We start from the raw sequence: 23690 nt of genomic DNA on the forward strand, positions 1-23690 counted from the left end.
TGACATCATTCCAAGTCATATTAAAAATTTTGAAGTCCGTAAGCTTATGCATTTTAATTTTCAATTTCCACTCCAATAATATTAAAAAAAATACCTTAATAAGTTAATAGGAGCATGCAAAACGTACACTTCCATGGTTTGAGTAGTAGGCCTACTACTACTAGTATTATATTCCATCACAAGGCTGAATATGATTCCATGAATTAGCTGGTGATCGTAAAAATTGCTCATTTTGGCGATGTTTTGATCGTGTTGACAGCCGACAGCTACACCACTGTGGCAAATTCATTAGTACCGTACTACTGAATTCCCTAAATGGCTCTTCATTATACTCACAAAATAGGAAAACTCATCAATTCTTAATATAGTAACACTAGTCCAAGAAGAATGGCACGAGTGGTGTGTCCTATGAGCTGAGCAAATGATGTAGAAAAGCACATGTTTTGTGGGCTGGCCCGGATGTGCTCATAGTCTTATTCCAAGTCTCAATTTACTGACACTAAATTGGCAAGTACAGATCAGGTCGGGGGGATCAGATGCTGGTGGCGACTCGGTGAGGCAGTAAAGTTTGAACAAATTCTGTTACTTGGTGAAAGGAAAATGTTTTATGACTTGCCTACAGAAGTTACTAGTATAATGAAATTGAAAGGTGGAGAGGAAAGAAAAGGGAAAAAATATACCAGAATTAAAATAGGGAAATAAAAGACATCTTCTTGACTTCTGGGATCAAGACTAGCAAACATGTTGCGACTTTTCTGTGGCAAACGATGTCAGTCCGGTAGAAACCTTGCATAAAATATGCCATCAGTATGCACCAAAATTAATAACCAAGGTAAAATTTTACAATAGAAAATACTATATTGACATGTAATACTATATAAATTGGGCAGTAAACTTGAATATTTTTACAGAGAGTCGATGCTCCTGCAGCTAAAAAACTTTCCATTGCGCGATCATGGCTGTATTGTGAACTGTGAGACATTGGAAGTTTCATGCACTGTGGGTCTAGGGTCTAGTCGGCATGATTTCGAACGCTATTTTAAATTCGTGTGATATTTAATTTCGCGAATTTTGCCTCCTTGCGAAATTCGCGAAATTAAATATCACGCGAAATTAAGTCGATTTACAGTATCATTGATAATGTCAGACATTGCGAGGCATAATGTTTAACACCTAAAACAAACTCACTCACCTATTAGAGTATCATTGATAATGTCAGACATTGTGAGGTACAATGTTTAACACCTAAAACTCACTCACCTATTAGAGTATCATTGATAATGTCCGACATTGTAATTTCATTGATGTAATCTTGGATAAGTAAATTGCCATCAACAACCAATGTATCAACCACCAGGTCATTGTCAAAGGTTGTCTCTCCAAATATCTCTTGATTTCCAGTCATTTTCACAATATTGCTCACATTCACACCTGGAAATTTAATGTCATTAGAAATTGTTTCTATGAAAAATAGTAAACAGGTAATTTGCAAACTTTGAAAGCCATAGTGTACAGTTTCTGTCAAATTTAATTTTTCTTTACCAAAAATGATGAAATAATTTTAGTTCCAACTGTCAGGAAGGTTTTCTGTCAAAACAACAAGGCAAAATGAAATAATAACCAAGATCTAATCACCTTAATCTCCCATGTAATTGGCTGATGTTGTTTCTCCTCTAAAAGAGGAGTAAGATTTGAATCTAGGGCATTTATCAAACATCAATGCCTCAATACTAATCGATTCCTTTATAATCCAGCATCAAAGTGGTAATGTAATTCTCTTGCTTACAGGATCATGATATTTTGGTATGCCTCCGAGTGGCATATATATACTCATTTCATGTACATATCCTTAAAACTTTTGAATCTGTGCTTTCTTCAAATGTTTTCAGCTTTGACAGCCAGTTGCCATGGCAATTGCCATGAGCATGAAAGTTAGTCTTAAAAACACAGTGGTCAATCTGTCATCCTAACCAGCTGGACTTCACTTGGATCACCATATTATATGCCCTCTGGCAATTCCAACCCTGAAACTCACTCCCCTCCCCAGCTGACCTCCAGAGCACCCGGAATGTGTTGACATGCAAAAGGTCAAACATCAGCAGGTGTTGAGGTATATGAGGTCAAATTATGAAATCCAATATCAGAAAATAAAACCAGTGAAACAAAATTTATTACCCTCGCTTTTCTCTAATCGAGGGTAATTTTGCTTAAGTTCTTTAAGGACCCGTCGACGAAATGTTGTGTGGTGATTGTTTTGATCGTGGTTCATAACTCCAGTGTGTGATCCCATTAACATAGTAACATTACGTAAGATAAAGATTACTAGATGAAGTTGGCTGAAGGGCTAGTTTAGAGACCCAGGAGTTCTGACCTAATGCTCCTTAATTGCAAATGACCCTAACATTCCCTCAATCAATGTTAAATCCTGTAATGTTGTTTATGTGCACCTAGTAGTACCCAACATTGACTGGTGGGAAAGGGGCAGGGTTGGGAAGTTAGGGAAGGGTTTAAGCTTGACATCAAAAAAAGTGGAATTTCAGGGCATTAAAAAGAGAAAAGGGCATGTAATACAGTGCATCTTTTCCGTGTCTCAACACATGCTGATTAACAATTATCTGCTCAAGGAGCTGGTTGTTGATGGTATTTCAAGTAAATGGATGATACACCAAAGTATAAATTGTTGAACATGAAACTCACCATCGACTAATCCATCCACATTCAAATTGGTTGCTATGGTTACGTTGTTAAGAAAAGTGAAATTTCCTGGCAGTTGCCTAGGGGACACATCAGTTGTATTGATAGCATCACGATATAATTCTTGTAAGGAAATGTCATTCACATGACCCGTGACATTGAAATAGTCCTCTGACACTACATCAGTGCTGAAAACTTTGTTGCCTCGAATATCTTCAGCTGGACCCTGGGATACTAGGTCAGACAGGGTCAGATCTCCAAAGTTATGGTTACCATTGGTAACTACTGCTTGTACAAACTATTCACACACAAGGAGAAAATGAACAATTAGTGAATACAAACAATATTGGTGTTTGCTTATTACCTTTTTTCCCAGTCTTGGTTGAGCAGTGACGTAGCTTGCGACACTATCACATACTGCATCTTAATTCAGCGTTGTGTTTACATTCCTCAGGTCAAATCTGGTGGTCAAGTGTCAGCAATCATAACAGATGGCACAAAAACATACACTCAATAGGTATGCCTTTTCATTTCATGCCTTGATTATTGCAATGCGCTTTCTACTGGCCCGTCATTTAAGAAGGTAATCGCTTGCAATGCCTGGAGTGCAGTGCATGTTATATATGCTGTTGGTTGGCGAGGTGAAGCTGCACCATTAATATGTGGTACAGATTGTTAACTTCTTGTGCACAACTTGGTACTTAATGACTAATCCCCTGCATTGCTTAAATGTTCTATAATGTTCAGATCAGATCTTCAAATGATCACTTCCATCTTGCAATTGACAAATTCAACTTGGTTGTTGGAGAACACCGGTTTCCTGTTGCTCCTGCAAAAGCATGGAACGGTCTACCACAACACATCAGGGGAACCTCATGTTGCTTTGGCGAATTAAGTTATAAGAAACATTTGTATATGTGTATATGTATGCTGTCAAGTGTCAGATGGCACAAAAACATACACTCAATAGGTATTGAATCTATCATGGTTGATAGACATCTCAGTATTAGCTACTTGCGGTTCGCCATTATGCACTATGTGCGGGAGAGCCTGAACTGGCAGCATACATGAAAGGAAGAATTATGTAACCTTACACAGAACGTTATGACTAGTTCAATTCCCATTCATGTATGCTGCCAGTTCGAGGCTCTCCCGCACATAGTGCATAATGGCGGAACTGCAAGTAGCTAATGATGATCACTTCTGGGGTGCTGGATTCCGACTGTAGACTGTATTTTGATCAGTGATCAGGAGGGGATTGGTACATGACCTAAGTGGGCCCCTCCTCCCTTGTGGATCAACCATCATCATTCTGAAAATGTCTATTGGCCAAGATGGATAAAACCGTCTGGTAAAATTCTGGTTTTGTGCAAAAGAAATATATTCAGCCCATTTACCTACAAATCTATTCAGCGACTCAATAGGGATGTTGGATATGCCCTGCCCGACATCTATGACGATCTGATGATACTGGACTACACATCGCATGGTCATGTGACCAGAGGATTGTAAACAATGCTGAATGAAGACGCCAGGATGGTGTCACAAGCTATGTTGGTGCTAAACCAAGACTATAATCCAATTCATTATAATTTTACATTAATTATTAATATACGTACATCTACATATGCAAAAAAGGAATACATTTCTGCAATATATTACATGTTGTACTCTACTGAATTTCAGTAGAGCAAGCATTAACACAGCTACCCATGTCGGCTGGGATCTGAACTTGGTCTCCGGATTAAGAAAGGGGTAAAATTTATAAGCCAATGAAGGGATTTAGAATTTAGATATTAGGGTTAAGATTTGTGGCAATGATTACATTTCAGAGCACGGTTCAAATTAAAGTTTGTTCAGCTTATAATTGGCTAAAATTATTCAGTTGTTAATACTTCGCATGTCAATGTTGTCCCCATTAAGCGCATGCCAGTCAACATTATGTAACATACAATTAGCGTAAGTGCTGCACCCAACTCCGTGCACGCCATTCTGTAGTAGATAAAGGGTGAGAAACAGACCATTATCAGAAATAATGGTTGTTCATGACTGGTGAGATGTTAGTTGGTTTGAGGTTGAGACCCCGATAGGGGTCGAAACCTCAAACCAACTAACATTGAGCCAGTCATGAACAACACACCCATTATTTCTGGTAATGGTCTGTTTTGAACCGCTTATCTTACATATATGCAAGCAGCAAAATTAAATTGTTTGCATCAAAATATGTATATATATAATTGTTTAAAAATAAGTTTAATGCCAAACTGTACTTTCTTGAATTAAAAACACTAACACCTCAGATGCCAGCATTATCAAATCAATAATAGTTATTGATCTCAATTTACATTTGTATTTGAAGTGGTTTGGTAGGTTTTTATTCCGCTGGAGTGTATTCACCCCGTGACCGTTGTTATTCAAATGATTAGTGAATAATGCAAAGAGTTGTCAACGTTTGTTCTAGGGTTTCAACACCATGAAATTTATATTTTAGAAAAATGTGAGTAACCAGATATTTGAAACACCTAGTAACGTGTGTCCAATGGTGCTCCCCATTATGGGTAGGTCACAGTAAGGCTTTGCACTCCCAGCCTCTTGACTTGTAATGAGTACCGCAGGTTAGTTGCGAAGCTCCCCTGGTCGGGTAGTATCCTGGGGTTCTTGCCTAGTAGCTAATTAGCATGGACCGTTGAGCGTTTTTGGGTTGGGCAAGGATAAAGACAGATTCCCTTCTAGAAACTAATGGCAAGTTTATATACATGTACTGAGTATACATTCAACGAAACAGTTACTTTTCATTGATGAGTATTACCTCGTTATGCTAATTAAATTTTAATTTGCATAAATTTAACTATCTTTATTAATTGAGCACCAGTGGTGTTCTATAAAATAGTATTGTTAATGTTATACGGACTGCAGTAGCCCTCTATAATTTTCTCTTGCCATGTAGCATTTGCATTTAAATTGAGCTGTAAATGCATTTGTTTTCTAAGTCTACCTGAGACTAGTAACGAACTCAGATTCTACATGTATCTTGTGATCCTTTCCATAGTGTTTCTATAATGTCCATGGTATTCCTTTTGTTTAGCTCGCAGCCCGAGACCGTTATCTTGAGCTATTGTGTTGATAATGGTCTCTGGGCAGCTAGCCACCTCCATTACTCTAGGTAATGGTGTGGGCAGCGAACCTTAAACAAAAGAAATACAATGGATAATCTGTGAATAGAAAAGGGCTAGACGTATATATCAATACACGATGTTATGAGTCACTTTTTTCTCCATTAGAAGCCAACAAACTTTAGGCCATTATCAAACTTCAGGGAGAGGGCTCCATTACGAGCCCTCTCCCTCTCCTCAATTCTCACATTGACAATTTTTGCCGCTGTATTCTATTCCACGGAAATAAACGGTGAATCCGGAGATTTATTGATTTTGAAATGTGTCATCACACAGTCCGTGCTTTGGTCATTTCATGCCTTGATTATTGCAATGCGCTTTTTACTCGCCAGTCATCTAAGAATGTAATCGCTTGCAATGCCTGGTGCGCAGTGCAGTGCAGTGCATGTTATATTATATGCTGCTGGTTGGCGAGGTGAAGCTGCACCATTAATATCATAACTGCACTGGCTTCATGTGGTACAGAGAGTAACTTTCAAGATCTTGCTTCTTGTGCACAAGGTACTTAATGACCAATCCCCTGCACTGCTCAAATGTTCTATTATGTTCAGATCAGATCTTCAAATGATCACTCACATCTTGCAATTGACAAATTCAACTTCGTTGCTGGAGAACACCGGTTTCCTGCTGCAAAAGCATGGAACGGTCTACTACAACACATCAGGGGAACCTCATGTTGCTTTGGCAAATTAAGTTATAAGAAACATTTGTATATATTTATATATGTATGTATTAAGATCTAATGCCACAGATAACAAACCATTAATAAAATAGGATGGCACAAGTAATTGGAGGTCATTTGGAGAAAGACTATTCCCTATTTTGCAAATTGCTCTGAGGTCAAATTAGTATGCCTCCAGATTGTTTCTGTACATGCCTTGCAGACCGATTTCAGTATGTGCTTGTTTGCTATTTGCATGTAATGATAAATAGGAGTATATCAATGTGCTAATTTCTACTGGGTGCATATGAATTTACTCACTGTAACTGGTCCATCAAATACTAGTTCAGCATCAGCTTGTAGAAATCCATCACTCAATTTGATTGCTCTGATATCTAGCTCTGTGAGGTTAACATCCTGGATTAGATTGTCCACAACAATGTTATCCTGGACGGTGATAGAATTACTGAAGACCTTGTTGCCTGTGGATGATAATTGGTTTTAAATAAATCAGGCTATAAAAGAAAAATGACTTGATATGCAGATATTATATTGCCCTATCGTTTCATCAGCTTGTAATCTAGTTATTACCAGACCGCTTACCAGTTAAACAATTAAAGGCGTATTCAGTGATTTCTCATCCAGAGGTATCAGCAGCTAAGGCTTGATCAACTCCATCAACAGGAGCTGTGACATCTAGCTCCATCCAACCATATATCATCCAGTCAATATCGCCATGGTAACTTAATCGGTAACAATCAATTCTTCAACCTACCTGATATAGTTTGGCTGCCTGTATCATACACTGTATCAGCAGATAAGGCGGGTACATCAATTCCATCAATAAGACCTGTGACATCACTAACTCCATCCAACCAGATATCATCCATAAAGATGGAGTGACCAAATACAACTTGGTTGCCAGAAGTGAGGAGGATATCAAGACCTGTACCATCTATCAATATATGACAAAAGAAAACGTTAACTGGGAGCACACACAAAATTCTTCAAGATCACTTTTTGAGACAAATTTGAAGAGTACTATAAATGACTTTTTTCATCACAATTGTTGCATACATTGAGTTTTATTTTTTTTTAAACAAAATACTCTGCTTTTAGCAGCCAACTTATTTCACAATCTAAAAATACATTTGCCCCATCTGACTATAGCATTACATGCACTTTTGACGGACGTGCAAAAAAATTATTGCAAGAGTTAAGATTTGTTTTTGGTGACCTCAGAATAAGTTTCAAATTATCACAAACCTTGGCAAGATATCCCATCAATTTCATCAGAGCACCAGATGGTTGTAAAAGTGACATTGTTATTAAACTCCAATGTCCCATACAATGTCACCGTGTCGCCCTCATTGATATGGACTACATCATCAGGTACGTTCAAACCATCAATTGATCCATCTACTTTTAAATTCCCTAATATAGAGAGGTCCTGACTGAAATTCAGCATTCCTGTGAAGAAATAGAAAATCAAAATTTAAAGTGCTCCAGGAGCATATCCGCATAAAGTTGCGTATACTTCTTTTTCTCTAGTATAGTCAGTTAGTGGACAATTCAATTCACGCAGCTGCATGGTCCACTCAAAGCGCCGATATACATACCTGTTGATTAGGTATGTGTGCAAAAAAGTTACTTGAATGTGCTAAAGTCACTGCGCTAAAAAAAAAGAGCAATTGTATTGTGCTCCAAGACTTGGAGAAAATATAAATTAATGCAAGATCGACATGCCCCTGGACACCAAGAATATGCATTTGATTTTGCATCTGTAGAACCTAAATTACCCTGTGGCATAAAGCAATTATTACTTAAGCTCCAGCAGTATTAGCTATAAGAAAAGTGTCCATGAAGCACAAAGCATAATAGGAGTATCAGTTGCATCAAATTTTATCTTCAGATGAAGCTTGAAGAATATAGCAATGCACAAGTAGAGTCTGACCGATCAGATCGGTAGCTTCCGAATCGGACCGATTATTAGCTTATCGGTAGTGATCTGCATCGGCCGACTTTTCTTTCATCCGCCGATGTAATGCAACCGATCACCCAATATTATGAAAGTAATTGTTGAAGCTTAACAAGTATTCATTTATTGGTATATTTCTTCGAATTAGACTAGTTAAATCAAGCGAAATTTAGCAAAAGAACAAGCTATGTAGGCGATAAACCTATAATTATACCGCGATTCAGGCACGCAGCTGAGATAATCATGTAATTCCCCGCATATACATACGTACATACGCCGTACAGCCAACAGATGAACATGTACAATTGTAGTTCTTACTTCCGGGTTAAACATGTGCATGTCACATTGGAGAGAGCTACGGACCGTGTGCAAAACTCGCACTGACTTGAACATAAACACAATATTAAAATGGGTCGATCGAATAATTCGACGGACTCGGACATCAGGGGGAAAAGGTAAATTGAACTTGGAATAATCATGGTCAAATTAAGTATTTTAAATGAATACGGGAGTGTGTTTTTTTGTGCTCAGAACATACATAATTATGGTAATACTTTGCGTACAAGTACCCTTTCAACATACGGGTTAAATTTACTCACAGCGATGGCAGCCATTGTTTACAATTGGGGAATTGGTAATCGGTGATCGAATCGGCAGATCAAAGAGGTAATTGATCGGCCGATTCAGATAAGGACCTGATCGGTCAGACACTATGCACAAGTGCAATTGGAGAGTATAGGGGATGTGCTCCTGAAACACTATACATTGGTAACATATCTCAATATTGCAGAAAACACTTGCTATGTAATTTACTTTCATTATATAAAAGTAAACAATGTTCAAAAAAGGACATAACACATATTGATTTGAGTATGCTAACCATATAAAAGTGACACAGAAAGTGGTTCATTTTGACACTGGATATGGCATCTCACTAGGATTTTAACCCCGATATGCTTCTACACTCAAAGAATGACCTTTACGCTCACTAGGATCTCAAACATGGTAATCTCTAGGACAGGTCCTTAACCCCAATATGCTTATACACTTCACATACTTAACAAGAATTGTCCAGGCTGTATCAAAATCAGTTTCCAGTGATTATGGACATGACTGCCACATCAAAATGCAACACAGGCTTGATTAATGTCATCAACCATCATATACAATCGATTTATGTTCTGGTCATTTTAAGGGGATCCAATATTGCATTTGGAAGAACCGGTCTTTTCATTAACTATACCTGTCTTTTTGATACAGCTTGTATAGTAATTTGTTTTAATTTCCATGCAAAAGTTACCAGTTGTTTCATCTTAAAACACCATAATAACTCAATTATACCATGCAGATAGATAAGGCCTTGGTAAGATGAGCATATGTCACTATCACTATCTTGATCTTGATGAGACGCCTACTCCTACACTGCAGTATACCATGGATACCCATCATTGGCTTATACTTTAAAAACCAGGGCAAGACAAGAGAATTAAATACCCAAATTTGTCATTATATAGGGCTCCAGTTATTGAAAGAAAATATAAGCAAACATTACTGGGTAGATATATATTCAAATTCTATGAAGTATGAAGGTTACTGCTTAAATCATGTTCAAGAATAGTAACTAGTTTTATTTGGCCCCAGCTTTTGGCAGTAAATTGGCTGTAGTGAAATATCAAGTTTTTTTCCTAATATGCCCAGCCTCATCACTTGGTAAGCAATTGCTCACCAATCAGTAAAGCCTGTTATAATCATAATTGGGCAAATTTAGGTGCTCTCTGTGAAACATTGGTATAGAGTGTATACAATAAACCAACCAGAACGGTATAACAATTGAAATGGCAGCCATGCTGGAGGACAATTCTAATAAGATGACAGAGGGACAGGTCTCTAGATCGATTCCACAACCATTCATACCCATCACACGTTTTATTGTATAATCATGCGAATTTTCCTGTGGTACCTTATGGAGGACAGAATTTTATTAAAATGACGATGACTCTGTTATGACTGACGTCGTATTGCATATCCTCTATAGTGGATTGCAAAAACTGCAACAAGAAGGTATACATCACCGTTTAAATTTTTTTCTAAGAACCCCCCCCCCCCTTGGAGCTCACTCTTCTACTGAATGTATCCTATTAAAACCTACCTGTTATTTCCTGCTCCATTGATATTCTCACACTAGTTTCATTTAATGACACAATATCAACACCATCTATGAGATAATCATTACTGATCATGCCAGCATCCATGGTAACAGGGCCAAGGAAAGTTTTGTCCCCTATAGTGAAATATTAAAAATGTATTGTTTAAATTAGTAACCAAATGGTTAATCAGTACTATGATGTTCACCTTTTTGGTAAATCCCATAAGCCTTTGCACATAGAGACCTTTGATGCATACATTGTTACTGCACACTTTCAAATGAGCAATACCAATGTTTGCTACACAATGTGTACATGCACAGGCATGACATCAAATGACAACATCTCATGTCTAGCAGCAGAGCCTTATGGGATTTATCGAAACGGTGAATTGGTTATATAATTGAATCAAAACTTAGAAAGATCAATTCCTGTAGTGACATAGTACCAAGGCTCCAACTGTGAAATGTGGACCAACCAACTTGCACATGTTAGAGAGCCTGAAAAAGTCGCTGCGAATCACAAAATTTGATGCACGAATGGGAGCCGTCATTCGGGTGCCGAGATCGTGTAACCATGGTGCAAATTGCGTCACCAGCACCCCGACTACGCGATAATCATAGCATACAATACATATACCCGGTGTCAATGACTGAGCTTGATGACAAGTACTGAAGACTAGCTCCAAGACTTATATGGCAGGACATGTTATGATTGCAATTTTGAGCATTATTTCTCTTCAATGAAACAGTATTTTGTTTGTATTCTTGGGTGGACCTTGGTAAATTTTATGTAAAATAAAATCATGATTGTACATACTCTGAAAATTTACAAATAAATAACCTTTTCAACTTTTGACAAAATTTGTGTATAGCAGGCTCAAAACAGTCTAACGGTGGATGTAGCAAATGACAATTTTAGTGCTAGAAAGCGTGAGCATCATGCGTGATGCACAGGTAAATTGCGGTAGCATTCCAGGCCCACACAATTGCAAGGCAATGGCCATAGCTTTACTACTTTTATATAAAACAGTCACTTCCCAATCGTAAATTTTGTTAGCAATGTTCCAGTTTGGAAAAAACCTGCAGAATCTGCATCAAATGAGTGATCGAGTACAGGTTTGGCGACTTGACAACGTCTCAAATACATGAACAAGTGAATAAAATGGTTCCAAGTACCTGTTATAGTTTGAACTCCAGTTGTTAGCACTACACGGTCTTCTAGGTCCACTAAATTAACACCATCTACCAAGCCATCAATATTCACATCAGCCTCATAGTCAAGTTGAACATTAAATGTCAAATCCCCAGTAAAAGTTTGGTCTCCATATGATAACATGATGGTTTCAGGTGAAATATTGATGCCGTCTATAGTGCCTTCCACATCAAGGTTACCTAATAAAAAGTAATAGATTATAATTATGATAACACATAATTTGCATAAAATATCCCTTTGCCGTATCACAAATTCCAGAAAAATATGAAACATAGCTAAATTCTTATCAATTAGTTAATTAGTTGGTTCTAACAGACAAATTTGAATTGTTTCATGATTTCTGACAATTTCCGTCACAAAATTCTGGAAGGATTTCTGGGTAGTGATTGTATGATTTCTGGACAGTGTGACAAGATGACTTGTGTCAATCCCATTATCCAACTCCCCTGACAGATACAAATTACTGAGCATGTTGACTTACCTGTGATATCAATGGAATCCTGGAAGGATTTCTGGGCAGTAATTGTATGATTTCTGGACAGTGTGACAAGATGACTTGTATCAATCCCATTATCCAACTCCCCTGATACATACAAATTACTTAGCATGTTGACTTGATCAGCAAATGTAATATGTTCTGTAAATGTCTGGAAAACAACAAGAATCGGAACATGTTTTAACATCAGTAAGTTTCGTTTCCCCAAGACCTGTTCTTTCATCCCTATTAGATGTGATTCTTCTATTATTTTTCTTCTTGGTGAGACTGTGACATTAGCTGCATTTTATTGGGCCTGGCATCAAATTGTGAGCATTTGCTCAAAGTGCTGGCATACACACGTATGCATCAAAAGACACTGCATAGAAATATGCATCACACATAGTACATGGCGCTAAGGTGCGATTTTTGAATTGGCATCGTTTCCTATTAATTAGTCAAACCAATGTTTGTTCCGCATCCTTACACCTCAAAGTATAAACTAGAATTGGTTCCATTTTTTCAATGCCTCGTATGCTTCCCACGAGGGGTCGTCGAAGGTCATAATAGGACCAAAATTTAATATTTGTTCTATCATGCTGTAATATACATTGTTTCTCTCAGTGCTAGGAATAAAAAAAAGTCCATTATCATATTGCATTAAAGTGCTTACTTCAGGAGTTGTAGAGTAAATAAGGTCAATGTCACATTTCTCGTGCACGTAAGCCAAATTTTTTAACCTTCTTAACCTTTGTAAGCTCAAACCTCAAAAAATGCCTATTATTTAATTTGTGACTTTTATCAGGAGCTACATTATTTTATATACACGGCAAAGAAATATAGCAGATTTACTATAGCATTACACACGCAGCAATTTTGAGTCCGAAATCTTTGGTACAACCTCACTCCCTACTCTACCCGGCCCTAACTTCACACAAGCCTACCTGTATCCTGTCAGTCCTGGCCGTGTTATTATCCAAATCTTCCACACTGATATTACCACTGATGAAACCAGACTCCACCGTTAGCGATTCTACCGTCAAATCACTGGACACCATAATGGATTTGAATTCTTTTTCCCCTGAAAAAGAAATAAAGAATACAAATAATATATCACATATGTAGTAAAAATTGGTACAGAGTTTTGCATTATTCAAAAGTAAAGTAATGGCGAGAGGTCATCCATATAAGAACTCAGAAACCTAAGATAGCATATTTATACCAGGTGGGATAAGGGGTAAACAACATCACAACACAACTATCATTACATCTGTGGAGAACTTGTGGTATACATCAGTGAAAAAAACTATCCTGATTGCAGACGGGTAGTTATCACAGAATCACCATCAAAATGTGTTGGAAGTCAAAAATCTATAATACATTAATAGATGTAGATGTTGTCCGTAAGGTTTTGATTGATTGATTGAAGGTGTTTTTAAAAATTAAATGCAAGGTGAACAATAGTCCATTACGAATGAACAGAACACTATAGTAATCCTTATTGGCCAATCAGTGGTTCACAGCAGCTTAGGAGAGTGTCAACTCAAGAACCTTCTGCTAAATCATAATGTTAATGTACATATTATACATGGTTCTCATCGAAGGACTGAGCACCATAATCAGTGATCTCAAACTACAGTCTGGGAGTCCATTCCAAACATGCACTGCAACGTGGACGAAAGTTCTGCCAGTTGACAAGATTCAAGACAGGCTCATCAGTGCATTACCGATAGGAGCATGATCTAGCAGTGTTTGTACTCAATTATTGAGACAAGTAAAGCTGGCACACAAGATGAATGGTATGGGTTTTATAAAGAATATCCCAAGGCTTGATATAAGGGTAGTTAGGGTGTCATTTCCACCCCCATGTGGATGATTTTTCTCAGTAGGGGGAAGCACCCAAAACATTTGCTTTAATAAATATTGGCCTCAACTCAAAAACTGCATGTGATTGGCTTCTTGACTCATTTTCTGTAATATCAATGTATTAATATTAAGTACACTGTTATCTACAAGACATTTACCTGAAACAGTTTGGTCACTATGTATCTTAAGAGTACGATTCCATGAGTCTTCTAGATCACCTAATTCCGATGTGTTGTTAGCATAAAGAGACCTGATATCAGCCAGCTGAGCTAATCCTGCATCATCCAGTACCATTCCCAATGTAACATACACTGAACAAGAAAAACAAAAATATGTGATGCGATCTAGTAAAACCAACAGTCGGTAACATTGAATGTATTAACATGAATTAAAAAAAAATCTTATTCTTGATACTAGCCCTGGAGGCTGCCATTGCTTCTTATAGATTATCATTGCGGTATTTTGTGGTATTTAGGGGTGTTAAGGTTAAGAACTCTGCAGCTGTATAGGCTCCCACACATGTGTATCTCTAACAGTTATACTGGTGTGAATTGGACTGCATCTCCATTTAGGGCTCATATTGAAATTCCCTTACACAGGAAGGTGTGCGCCATCCTGCAGCTTTCATGTGCTAGCCTTCTTTTGTTAAAATCCTGGGCAGGGTGTATCACTGATGCATATAATCCATCCATTTTATGACCGAGCTTTCCTGAGGCGCGCTTAGCGAGGGGAATCCGGCCTTCTTTCTGTGTGAAAACGTGGTAGGGCATTTCAATATGAGCCCTTAAACAGGCTTAATTAAATTATGAGATCAGCTATAATCTTCATCAAATGAAGGCATTTTTAGTGTGAACAGGGTCTTGCACTCTTAATTTCCATGCCTCATCTGGTTCAGTTACCCAATCTCAACAGGAATACGAGGGATACATCTGCAGTGGCTACAACTTGTTTCCATGTATTCAAATGGACTCACCTTTATCAACCACTATATCTTCAACAGTTACATTTGTTGTAAGTGTTATGTTCCCTGTTATAATCTGTGGTTCTTCCGAGTTGATATACACCAGGTTACTGGTCTCAATGGACTCACCTTTATCAACCACTATATCTTCAACAGTTACATTTGTTGTAAGTGTTATGTTCCCTGTTATAATCTGTGGTTCTTCCGAGTTGATATACACCAGGTTACTGGTCTCATTCCTCATTACTTGTTTCTGTGTATTCAAATGGACTCACCTTTATCAACCACTATATCTTCAACAGTTACATTTGTTGTAAGTGTTATGTTCCCTGTTATAATCTGTGGTTCTTCCGAGTTGATATACACCAGGTTACTGGTCTCAATGGACTCACCTTTATCAACCACTATATCTTCAACAGTGACATTTGTTGCAAGTGTTATGTTCCCTGTTATGATCTGTGGTTCTTCTGAGTTGATATACACCAGGTTACTGGTCTCAATGGACTCACCTTTATCAACCACTATATCTTCAACAGTTACATTTGTTGTAAGTGTTATGTTCCCTGTTATAATCTGTGGTTCTTCCGAGTTGATATACACCAGGTTACTGGTCTCAATGGACTCACCTTTATCAACCACTATATCTTCAACAGTGACATTTGTTGTAAGTGTTATGTCCCCCGTTATAATCTGTGGTTCTTCCGAGTTGATATACACCAGGTTACTAGTCTCATTCCTCATTACTTCTTGGTCATGGGTCAAGTTTCCAAATCGTTCTGTATTCGTCACACAAATGGCTGCTACCTCTTCATGTCTTTCTTCTAATGGGCTGTACTCTTGGAAGGTCAACTCAAATATGTTGTGCCTATGTGGGTAGAAATAAATCATTTACAAATATAAACATGATTGCAGTAACAGCAGTAACAACAGATACACAAATGAGTAGGATTTAATCTTTCCTTTAAGGCACCAGAAACAAATTTGTTCAATCTTTGGATCGACCGTTGATGCTGCTTCGATGCTTGTTATTGATGAACTATCAACTAATTAATTAGAATTGATGCTAAATTTATATTGGTCAATATCACTACAGGCACAAATTGCTATTTTATCACAATAAACAACGGTAAATTAATTGATTTCATAAATAATATGGATCGACCAAGCATCGATGGTTGATCGAAAGATCGAACTAATTTGTTTCTATTGCCTTATAGTTCTACGCTAAATTTGGGGGAAATTGTCCAACATTCAACTGGGTTTAAATTTCAACAATACTATAGGACTTGAACACAAACTAGCAACATTTCCAGCTGGATTGAAGACATAACATGAATTCAAGTATATGTGAAATCTTTCAAAAAGGGTTCGGAATTGACACAGAATAGACCAATGAATCTCACCCGGCATTATACCCTTCGGCCACACCAAATAAATATTTATCATCCCACAGCAACGAGACAAAGCCAAAGCTGGAGCCTCCCAGAGAATCTCCTGAATACTGGTTATCAGTAAGCTTAAACCACCAGCCATCATATTCATAGAACTGTACTCCATTCACCGTGGCTAGTGCTAGCAGGACTAGGTGGTTATCCTCATTTGTGACTGCATGCCATCGCTCTGCTCCGATTGTGTCAATGCATTGAAATGGTACAAATCTGCCATCAAAGTATTTGTAAATCATTGATGTATGCTGTTCATCTGCAGGTTAAAGAAATAAAACCAATGAATATGCTATGAATATTTTTGAGAACTGTCCCTCAATATCTCTCTAGATGATATTGGAGGAGAAATCTGCATTATATAGAGGTTATTCCTCCTTTTGCCATATCTTATAGGTACATATTGATTTGCAGGTACCTGCGTTGGGCATACATGCACAGCATCACACAACTTATTGTGGATTGGCATGGTGTTTTGTATGTTAAGAATTAAATGCTTAAGGTGAGAAGGCCTGTACCTACAAGATGGTGACATGTGATGTCACAGGTATGACCTCTGTAGTTTAAAGGGAAATTCACAGATAAAATCAATACCAAACTACACTAATCCTCGCATGCCATTTTTTTGCACTTATGTAGTAACTAACCCCTACAATGAATACCAACTAGACACTTTGTTTTCATGCCAAGAAAGACAAATCGTGACTTTATGCTGGAGATTAACCCCCTCGACACTACTAACAGCATTTCTGATTGGTTGATAACTTTAAATGCTCATTTTAATTGCAATTACAACTGGGCTTTGAACTATTTATGGTCAAACTTGCATTTGCAGATGATCTTATTAATACCCCCCTTGATTGGTTCAAAATTGGACACAATTATTTCGGCCAATCGGCAGGTAATTCTCATAGGTTAAGGAATTCTATGCAAATCCAATAGGGAATGCAATCTCATCTCAAAGACAGACTTAACTTATCAATTTGCTTCATATGTTATCGATATTTTTGAAAGAAAATGGTTTAAGGGTATTTTCCCTAATTTATCATAAAATTTTGGTCCTTGAAAAGATCTCTGAAAGTCCATTTAAATATGTTGGCAACTGATATACCGGCCATCTTTTTTCAGGTGGAGGGAAAAGTTACAGGCATTAGTGTTTGGAACTATCTGCTTGTACAAAATACTAACACACACGACACAATTTGCCGTTACGCTTCAAGGCGTGATAGTAAGCAATCAAAATAGATTTCTTAGCAATTTTAAGCTTAATTGCCTTCAACTGAACTTACTGTTCTATTACCACACCTCTGATTGGTTACAAAAAGGGCTATATCATGTATTGAGCCAATCAAAATAATTTTTAGAGGGTAGTGGCTATGGGGTCTGGTCCACCTATAATATAGTGTCAAAGTGTGTGTCAGTCGGGGCCAAGGATGAAATGGCTGCTACTTTCTTCAACTTACCACTGTTGGGATTGTTCACAACAGCCAAAAATGCTCTCGATGATGACTGCTCCAGAACCAAAGTACTCCCAATCCCTTGCTCCTTTTGTTTCTATAAACTGAAAATGTTCCAAATCGTGTAGATGGCTGTCATAGACAAGAATTTCTGAATTGATATTGACATTGCCATTGTTGTCTTCATAGTTGGCAATAGCTAGATATTTACGCTGATGAATTGTGAAGGCATGAATGTCTCTTACACCATGGGTAGGAAACGAGGCGAAACGATCAAAATGAGCACCTGTTGGAGTAAATTAAGCAATTGCAGATAAATATTAATAAATTCATCATGGTCATTAATAATATTTGCAATAATGGTAGAAAAATAAAATCATGAGGTGCAAGATGGCTTATTCCATTTCACAAATGAAACAATCCATCTTTCGCCGAGTGCTTACATTTCTATCATTACACAATATTTGTTTTGTATCCCTCATACATATATTCTATAATTTTCTAAAATATGTTCTACTCGTTTGTCAGCACAACACCAAAATTTCAAATGACATAAAGTGTGGTAATTAGTGGGTTTTTAGCGGGTTCGCCGTCGGACAAGGTTAGAACTGTCAAGCTTGGCTTGACAGTACTAAACTTGTCCGACGGCGAACCAGCTAAAAACCCACTAATTGTTATGAATTCCCATCGTAAAAGTCTATCCCACAATAAAGTGTGGTCAGAATTTTATATTTGGGACAAAAATAAAGTCTTTGGCATTCAGTTCATCACAGCATGAAATTGCAAGAATGCTAAACAAACAAAACATAAATTGGCTGAGAAATTTCTGTTATTTTGCAGCTTTGCCATTAATTGATGCAGCTGGTCACAACATTTTCTTAAGCTTTACCTAGCCACAAGTAGGCAGCCGACATCTCCTGTGATAAGCCATTACTATCCACAGTAGAATACGCCGCACCAATCACCAAACATGGATCACCCTCAATCTCTACACTTGTAACCTGTCGTGCACCTGTTGTCCATAATCTCTGCACATGCTCAAATTGTTGTAAAGTTGGGTCAAATTTATAGACAACCGTGCCCGTGAAAAGATCAGAATCTGTTCAAAGAGAAAACAAATTTGACATCAATTGTAATCTTTTAATTACAAGCCTTATCTATTAGCAAAACAATGGGCTATTCCAGTTTAAATAAAATACAACCCCATGGAAATATGGTTACCTGAATCCATGTACACCCGACATGGTTTTTCCCGCCAAGCAACGGTTTTTAAATTTGATATTCTAATTTGATTTAGAATAGTACTTCAGTTTGCAATATAATAGACCTGGCTGGTAATTGGTCAATACAGTTCATGTGACAATGGATGGTTCCAGGGATGATTTTGTATCTGTTTGATTACCTGTATGACAATGTTTCAAATTCAGTAATTCAGTATAAATTCAATTTCAGGCATGACATTTTTTGGACAAAATAGATAATGGAATAGGCATGCATGTATTTGGTCAAAAAAATTCACTATTCTCACACCCAAAAGGTTTGTCATTTACAAATTGTCTGCCTGCATAATCCCTTTACCACTTGATCAAGTTGATCTTTTTATATTGCTGTGATCATGCCATTCTGAATATGGCATCCAGCTATTATAATAAATATTACATTGTCAACAAAGAACAATATTACAATTTTTTTACACAGTAAAATGCATTTTGTCTTCTTTGTCACTGAATCTCGTTATTAAAGAACTTCACCTGTTTATTCATCATTCTGCAAGAATTACAATGATATCAACTATATTTCAACAATTATTTTCACATTACATGTTTTTATGTTTTACCTGAATTGCTCTCTGCCACAGCCAAATACATGACACCAGCAATGTTAATTGGTGCAATATCATAAACATCTTCAGTTTCAAGTGTCTGTATAAGAGTCAGGTTGGTGGGCGATGTATTATCCTATAAAACAAAACAACACATTCATGTACATATACTTCTACTTTTGTGTGCTTTGAAATATTATCACCATATTGGAAATTCAATATTCAGAACAACAATGCATACATTTATCAGAGGTGAGTCAATCAAGGAAATGAGGGAACAGTTAACAATTTTTAAATTTTCAACTTTGCCCTCATTTCCAAATTTAAAAATGCTGACATTTTTGAGCAAGCACAGGCATGATTTATCAGCTGACATTATGCTGTGGAACTACAAATAGATGTGGTACAGAACAGTGTGCAAATCAAATTAAAGATTAACATAGCCCATTGGTTTAGGTCTTTTATGCAAGATGTTGCAGGTTGGGTGTTCGACAACAAAGAAAGACCTAAACCTTCCTCGCATATTGGGAATCAAATCAAGGGAGAATTATATGAACAGTAGAATCCTCCAGTAAATCCCAGTGAAAGAATAAAATTTTAAAAAAACAATACTTACAAAGATTCCAGGGCAATCAAGGCCCCTGGATCAAGGCACATCTACAAGTGTGTATTATCCATAGTTAATTATTATTTTAAATATTTGGTTTAAGACAGGGTGCCAATTCAGCAACCCCCAAAGTTGCCGAGAGTGGGCAAGCTGATGACAATGCAAGCACAAATTTGTCCTGTGCTTTTAGAAAACCTTGGTAATCAAGGAAAGTATGGATATACATGTACTGCAAAAGGTGAACTACATGTACTATGTCTTCTTCAAAAGCATCCATGCATTCATGGATAAGAGTTCATCTAATCCAACTTCTTTGATCAGAAGCATATGGCCAATTCCATGCCAAAAGTGCCTTTGTAACGTCCGTAACAAAATTTTGGAACATTATTGCTCAAAACAGGAGCATTTATTTCAAACTTGCTAATCATGCCTCCATAGATTGATGTCAGACCTACTTCAAGATAGTAAAGAAAAAAATCTAAGGAAGCACCTTGACAGTTTTTTTCATCATAAAAATGTTACGGACGTTACATTTGAGATAAAATGTAACGTCCGTAACACTAAATCAACAGTGTAGGACGATACAGGAGTATTAATTTCAAACTTGCTTTTCATGTTTACATAGAATGGAGTCGGGGCTTGCTCAATATAAACGGTTCCAAAAATATAAGTCCCCCCTAAGAATTTTTGGTATAATCCAAAAACGGCTTGATCAATTCTCTTGTTTTAAAGTTTGGAACATAGGCTGATTAGTTATGCATCAAGTGAACGGAGTTTTATTGTTATCTTTTATCATCTTCACTGAGAAACACAGCCATTTATAAAATTTTCAGCCAAAAAAAAGCTGCACTTTTCTACATAGGCTTTTTATGCATGACTTTTGGTTTCAGACCTCTATCACTTGAAGAAAATTAATCAAAAAGGAATGTTTCTATATTTTTGTTTTGATTTTTGTTTTTTGTTAAAATAACTTTTGTTAAAAATTTTCATGAATGAATTTTTACACATTTCAAACATGTTTTATTGTTCAGTGAGTAATCATATAGCCATTTTTGACATTTTATTCAGCAACAAAAGTTGCACTTTTCTAAATTGGCTTTTTGTATGCATTAAAATCCGTAAATTTAACATGTTTAATAAGTTTTTCATGCTAAGTAAATTTATTAGGAAGGAACAACTGTAACTTCAATGATAAATCTTGTGTTCATTGATTAATTTAACCAATGGACCAACATATTCCTGGTTAGATCTTTTATGCTGGATCCCTATACACTTCAAGTGGTTCGGTTCAAAAACATTTATATGGGTGGTCATTATCAAGACTCAACTTGTTACAAGCGGACAAGTGAGGACAACACCACCTTAAAGGACTTTGCAGCAAATCCTGCAGCATGCGGGGAACCAGCTTGACCAACAGCAGAGAAGAACGATGCTAGAAGTCATCTCACATGAAGGAAGGCCTATTCATTATTCAAAGACATTAATAAGCTGCAGCATTCATTTGAATTTATTTACTGAACCATAAAAATTGTTTTTGAATGTGTGACACCTAAATCAGGAAAAGCTTAAATTTAATTTAATTTAATTATGCTTCTTTTGATTAAATTACTCACTTAAAGGGAAAAAATTGTCAAACACAATTTGAAGCATAGAAAGCCTATGTAGAAAAATGCATATTTTTTTTGGCCGAAAATTTCATAAATGGCGGCGTTTTTTAATAAAGATGATAAAAAGTAGCAACAAAAACCCGCTCATTTGATGCATAACTAATCACTCTATGTTCCAAGCTTTAAAACAAGAAAATTTATCAAACCGTTTTTGGGTTATACTAAAATGTCTTAGGGGGGGGGACTTACTTTTTTGGAACCGTTTAGTTAACAGAAAAAAATAAAACACAGAACTGAATGGAGATTTAAGGATATGTACCATCTGTCAAAAAGGCAGGCACTTTCGCGTAACGTCCGTAAGGCTCGTTTCTAATTTCTGTAGCTAATTAACTAAGAAAGCCAAAACAAAATTGCTTCATTATAATGAACATTAGAGTGTGTACTAGTAGCATACTAAGAAATAAAGTGTTATCCTAACAGCAAACATGTGTGCTATTCACTTAAAAGTTGCAAGTTGCATGTATCTGTAACGGTGGAATTGGCCATATGTTGTTTTGATCATGTGACAAACATGCATGGAATATTTAATCAAGAACTATAGCATACAATTTCTACACAACAGATGCATTTGAGGTTTCGAGCATTCAAGGCAAGAGTCTTAAACTGTCGTTTTTCGGTAGATCAGTTTTGACATTTTTGGCAACGTATGTAATATTCTGTTGAATGTTTATATTTGGATGATCAAAACTGTCATACAGTTAATAGGCTTACCCAAACAAATATCTTGACTTCATTTTGAGTTTCATTTGTACTTCCATTCAATGTTGCAAAGTAGAGGCTATCATCTAAAACAAACGTCTCGACATCTCTAGACGTTGTAACATCAAGTCTTGTGATGGGATCAACACTTAACAGGTGATAGATATCTAGAAAAAAAAGAAAACGCATGTTCATTTAATTAGAGCATAATTTTACATGTACCGGTACCTAGATACATGCAGATTTGATTTGATTTGATTAGCGTTGAGTCAATATCTCCACATTGCACATACAATACAAAGTAAATTGCTTTAAAAAGCATTGTAAAATAAAACCTGCGTAATATTAAGGAGATATCACAAGATAGCCCTTAAAGCCCAAAGGATCATTTGCGAAGGGCTCCTTTATATAAGTACTACTTAGTATAGTTGTACTTGTAGTAACTACAAATTTCGAACGTTTGAGGACTTGTTCTCAAGTTGTAGGTACTCCCGTAGGTTTTATTTCAATGGCAAGTTTGCATTAGTATATCTTGTAAAATACTCGCTTTTAATAGAAACCTGTGTTACTGATGTATGTCATCTGTGATTGCTAATTAACTTATTCTATGGATCTGCTTTTGTCCAAAGAAATATTTAAAACTTAGACTATTTTTGAGCGATTTTTATGAGCAGCGAAAAGTCCACTCCATGACTATATACATATTCCGGGTATTCACATATGTGAATGGTGATGAATGCACGCTAAATCGCGACAGCACATACACATAGCTCCTTGGAACTCATGGTCGGAGCCGTGAGTTCCAATTATTGGAACTAATAGTAGTAGG

At 36.8% G+C, this 23690-nt stretch overlaps 1 protein-coding gene across 1 annotated transcript in view; it reads right to left on the minus strand.

Moving 5' to 3' along the window:
- LOC140160146 (uncharacterized) overlaps window positions 1-23690 on the minus strand; it is a 76109-nt gene that overhangs the window by 33424 nt on the left and 18995 nt on the right. Inside the window, 17 exon segments of the mRNA XM_072183423.1 lie at window positions 1261-1431; window positions 2698-2992; window positions 6850-7010; window positions 7304-7483; window positions 7795-7998; window positions 10656-10787; window positions 11829-12044; window positions 12347-12512; window positions 13285-13421; window positions 14365-14517; window positions 15794-16032; window positions 16571-16868; window positions 18073-18116; window positions 18118-18352; window positions 18956-19165; window positions 19904-20024; window positions 22874-23028. Of these exon segments, the coding sequence (XP_072039524.1) occupies window positions 1261-1431; window positions 2698-2992; window positions 6850-7010; window positions 7304-7483; window positions 7795-7998; window positions 10656-10787; window positions 11829-12044; window positions 12347-12512; window positions 13285-13421; window positions 14365-14517; window positions 15794-16032; window positions 16571-16868; window positions 18073-18116; window positions 18118-18352; window positions 18956-19165; window positions 19904-20024; window positions 22874-23028 (3117 nt within the window).

This window comes from Amphiura filiformis, chromosome 9, assembly GCF_039555335.1.
Source record: "Amphiura filiformis chromosome 9, Afil_fr2py, whole genome shotgun sequence".
NCBI classification, from domain to species: domain Eukaryota; kingdom Metazoa; phylum Echinodermata; class Ophiuroidea; order Amphilepidida; family Amphiuridae; genus Amphiura; species Amphiura filiformis.